General features: G+C 28.8%; 1 protein-coding gene across 1 annotated transcript; it reads right to left on the bottom strand.

Moving 5' to 3' along the window:
• Nucleotides 1–730: 730 nt before the first annotated feature.
• Snsl (snustorr snarlik) lies at nt 731–3,689 on the bottom strand. The gene is made up of 7 exons (XM_070297849.1): nt 3,676–3,689; nt 3,123–3,261; nt 2,834–2,913; nt 2,245–2,388; nt 1,996–2,157; nt 1,135–1,364; nt 731–803 (listed from the first exon to the last, which is right to left on the bottom strand). The coding sequence occupies exons 2-6, from the start codon at nt 3,181–3,183 to the stop codon at nt 1,149–1,151; spliced, it is 663 nt and encodes a 220-aa protein (XP_070153950.1). The 5' UTR covers nt 3,184–3,261; nt 3,676–3,689; the 3' UTR covers nt 731–803; nt 1,135–1,148.
• Between the last annotated feature and the right edge of the window lie 341 nt (nt 3,690–4,030).

The following is a 4,030-nucleotide window of genomic DNA, read 5'->3' as shown; positions in this document are numbered from 1 at the left end:
GATTTTAGATAGTAAGAAACGATTATATACGGAAAAAATAATGTATACGTTAGAATAAGAAGGGTATGACTAAAGAAAAACGTTCTACCCTCGATTTTCTTTTTTCAACAAGGGAGGGATGTTATAGCCCAAACCGGCTATAACCAAATTAGTATAATTATTAATTATTAAACATTATTTAACATACATCTTCCGACTATAACTCGAAGCCGAGGAAGACGTATAGAATTACACGCGCAATCGCTGACAAAGCGAGCCACGCGCGGAGACCACGCGATCGCGAGAGCCGAAGGACGACGTGCCGGAAATGTAAGCAAAGAATTTACGTAGCTTGCATTTGGGTTTTTACCAGCCGAAAACGAGCGATACGACCATCTATAGTCCTGTCGCTGAACGATCCCCTCCAAAAACTAATCGAAGAGAAAGTAATAAAATTATCACCACCTCAAACAAGCATCAGGCAGTCCTAATCATAAAATCACACGAAGCGGATAAAATTATACTGTACCATCGAACTTGATAAAAATAACCACGAGACGGACAATTATAATCGTTTTAATAATAACGAATGTCCCAGCTGATCTCACGACGGCAGCCGCGTTATCAAGCACGCGAAGTAACTTTATACCGCGATAAGCCGAGTTGAAGTGCGAGAAAGAAAAGAAGATTTAAAACTAATGTATCTGAATAAACGATTTTTATTCTAATACGATTACATATTTAATGAAAACGGCGAGAAGACTCTGTGCGACCCTAAACTGCTAAGTTCCAATTGGCCAACGATCCCAACAAAATCTCTGTACCTTAACGGAAGCACAACATATGGCATATATATATATATATATATATATATATATATATATATATATATATATATATATATACTTATTTAACAATTTATTTAAAAGAATTACATATGTTCATTGTAAATTTTATTATACATACATACATATATATATACATATATATATATATATATATATATATATATATATATATATATATACACTTATATATATATATATATATATACTTTTATATATATATGTACATATTATAATATTAATAATAATTGTAAGAAAAGAGAGAAATATTAAGATAAACAAATATAATAATTACGATAATGGTATGTACCAATATCAGATTTATTACGAAATTTCCTTGTTATTCGTATTTTGTAGCTTATATAATTTTGACAATTCTTCAAATTTATCTTTTTGAATATTAGATTTAGCTGGTAGATTTCCTATTCTTTGTTGAATTATTTTTCCATTTTTATTTTGATCTAAATTTAATGGAATATTGTCCTCTGATGATTGCGATATTTCTTTCCTCCATTTCGTCAACCAATTATTGAAAACAATCTAAAAAAATTGAAATATTTATTTTCAAATAAGAACTTTCTATATGTGATTGTGTTTGTAGAAAAAAATTTACTTCAATAAAATTTTTATGAAGAATTATGTAACAAATTAGTGAATTATTAAAGGCCCTACTCGTTACGGCCATATTGGAATTCTAACGTCAGAGGCGAGAATGACACATTAAGAATTCTGGCGTGCTATTTTTAAATAAAAAGATATTTTGATCAAACAACACTACAGATCGCTTTAGCACGCTTAGAAAATTGCTTAAAAAACTATGCTTTCCTCTTAACAGTTAATAAACAGCCGTAAAATAAGTGTGATACGAAGCATATATGTTTTAGCATAGTTTTCGGACAATTTTACAAATGTGCTAAAGCGATTTGTAATGTTGTATCATCAAAATATCTTTTTATTTAAAAATGGAACGCAAAAATTCTTAGCGTGGCAATCTCGCCTCTGACGTCACGATTCCAATATAGCCGCGGCGAGCCCAGGAGTCTTAAACTAAATAATTTTATATGATATGATTAAAAATATGATATATATTAAATATATTATATAATATGTGTGTCTTATGTAAAAATTTATCTATAATTAAAAAATTGGAGACACAAAAATTCTTATTTACATTTTCATCGTCCTGTTTTTCTTCCGTTTGATTCTTTTTAAATTTCCCCTCCATTGCTTTAAATTTATCCATTTCTTTTTCGATTCTACGTTTCATTTGATATTTGGCTACTTGTTGTGCCAACGATCCTAGCTCTCCTCTCATTGCGGCATCAAACATCACCTATTTACGAAAAAAACTTTTTAAATTCAATTTACAAGTTATGTGATATGGATGTACATACAATTTAAAAATTGTAAAAATTCTTACGTCACGTCGTTTTTTAGCATCAGTAGATGCACTTATCTCATCTGTCTCAGTTTGTGGACCCAATTCAATGAGGATCTGAAAATCGGCATGTTCACCTAATCGAAATCCTATACCAAGTCTGGAATCGGTTCCTATAAATTTAATCTGTTAAATTAACGTAAAAGCACTAAGAAAATAAACAAATAAAGTTCAGTTTCGAGAAGCAAATAGCAGATATACATGCAATATATTGAATCAAATTAAACAATTCGCGAGAATCTTAATGAAATAGATTTTACAACAATAATATTTAATACTAAAAACAAAATATATCACGAATCATAAAAAAGTGATGACGTAAAAGTAATGACGCAACAATAAATGCAAACGTTTCTATTTCAGACTGATCTATCTTCAGATTGGACTGATCTATCTTCCATAAAAAATTCATAAAATGTATAAAAATTTTTTAGGCTTATGCATAAAATATATAAATATATAAAACCTAATTAAAATGTAAGAGGTATAAAAATATTTTTAATTTTTTAGAAATTTAAATACGTTAAAAAAGCTTATGCGAGATAAAAAATTACTTAATTAATTACTTAACTTTCTTTATTGGTACAATATTTGAATAAATGAGAGAAAGTAGTGTCGGCAGCTCTTCTGGTATAATTAAACTTGCTGCATCTGTAAATTTTTTTATATATTGATTCTCATATATAAACAAATATGAACAAAACACTCTGTGAAAATTAATGAAGTTAGTATTAACAAATTACATGATTTTGATAATTGCTTAGTTTTTAACTATAAGAAGATTGCTTTTTTTATAATTCTTATTTTTATTTTTATTTGAAAGAAAAATGTCGCATATGAATCAAATGAATCACATTTACTTTCATAGAAAATGAGCAAAAGCAGTATCCGCATGACTGCAGTTTTCACTATCGTTGTCATTGCTTTGAAAGGGAAAGTCCTGCATATGTGCCAATCGTTTGTGTTCAATCAATACATGACTTAGCTTTCATGGGTATTCTGTAATCGAACATAAACAAAAATTAATCTTCCGAACATGACATGATCTATTCGTTATATAGGATAACATCGCTCTACTAGGTTGTTAATTTTTATTATTTTTTACTATAAAATAGAAAAAAAATGTTTTTATTTGCATAACAATTTCGTAGACTAATATAACATCTTGACAACTAAACAAAATTCACAGACAGATAAAATTATTGTTTTAAGATATTATATCAAAAATTTGACACAATTTATTTGCACGAATTTTGCGACACACTAAAAGTATTATTATAACGATATTGTTTGTCATCACAAATTTGTGTTTCTACCAAATTTACACTGCAAATTATCATTGGTTCTATCCACATGCGTAGTATTGCACTCACGTATTTTATATTTTTATATTAAACTATTCAATCTACTAACTGTTCCAAATCCGGTTAAAATTGCACGAAAGTAAAATCTAAAAGCGAAATTGTGACATGTAATCGCGTGCAATATTTAACATTTTCCCAAGAAAAAATATACATTCTCTTCTTAATTTCTTGTTGTTTTTCCATATTATGCACTAGCTACAACGAATATCATACACATATTCGGGAGATGATCTTTTTTAATTAATATTGTTGAATAATCGTGTTAAATTAGCTAAATTAATTATAAAGTAGAGAAAGAACTCATCACAACAAAAATGGATGCGCCTCCGTTCTCAGACTTAGATGAAAGTAAAACGTAGAAAGAGCCGGTGGGAGATAACTCACCGCGATCAACGTTCTAAGAT

This window comes from Polyergus mexicanus, unplaced genomic scaffold (genome assembly GCF_030449975.1).
Source record: "Polyergus mexicanus isolate NDT 795.1 unplaced genomic scaffold, iyPolMexi1.0 SCAF_6, whole genome shotgun sequence".
In the NCBI taxonomy this organism is placed as follows: Eukaryota; Metazoa; Arthropoda; class Insecta; order Hymenoptera; family Formicidae; genus Polyergus; species Polyergus mexicanus.
Note: the sequence above shows the minus strand (reverse complement) of the source record. Positions and strands in the feature narration are given on the sequence as shown.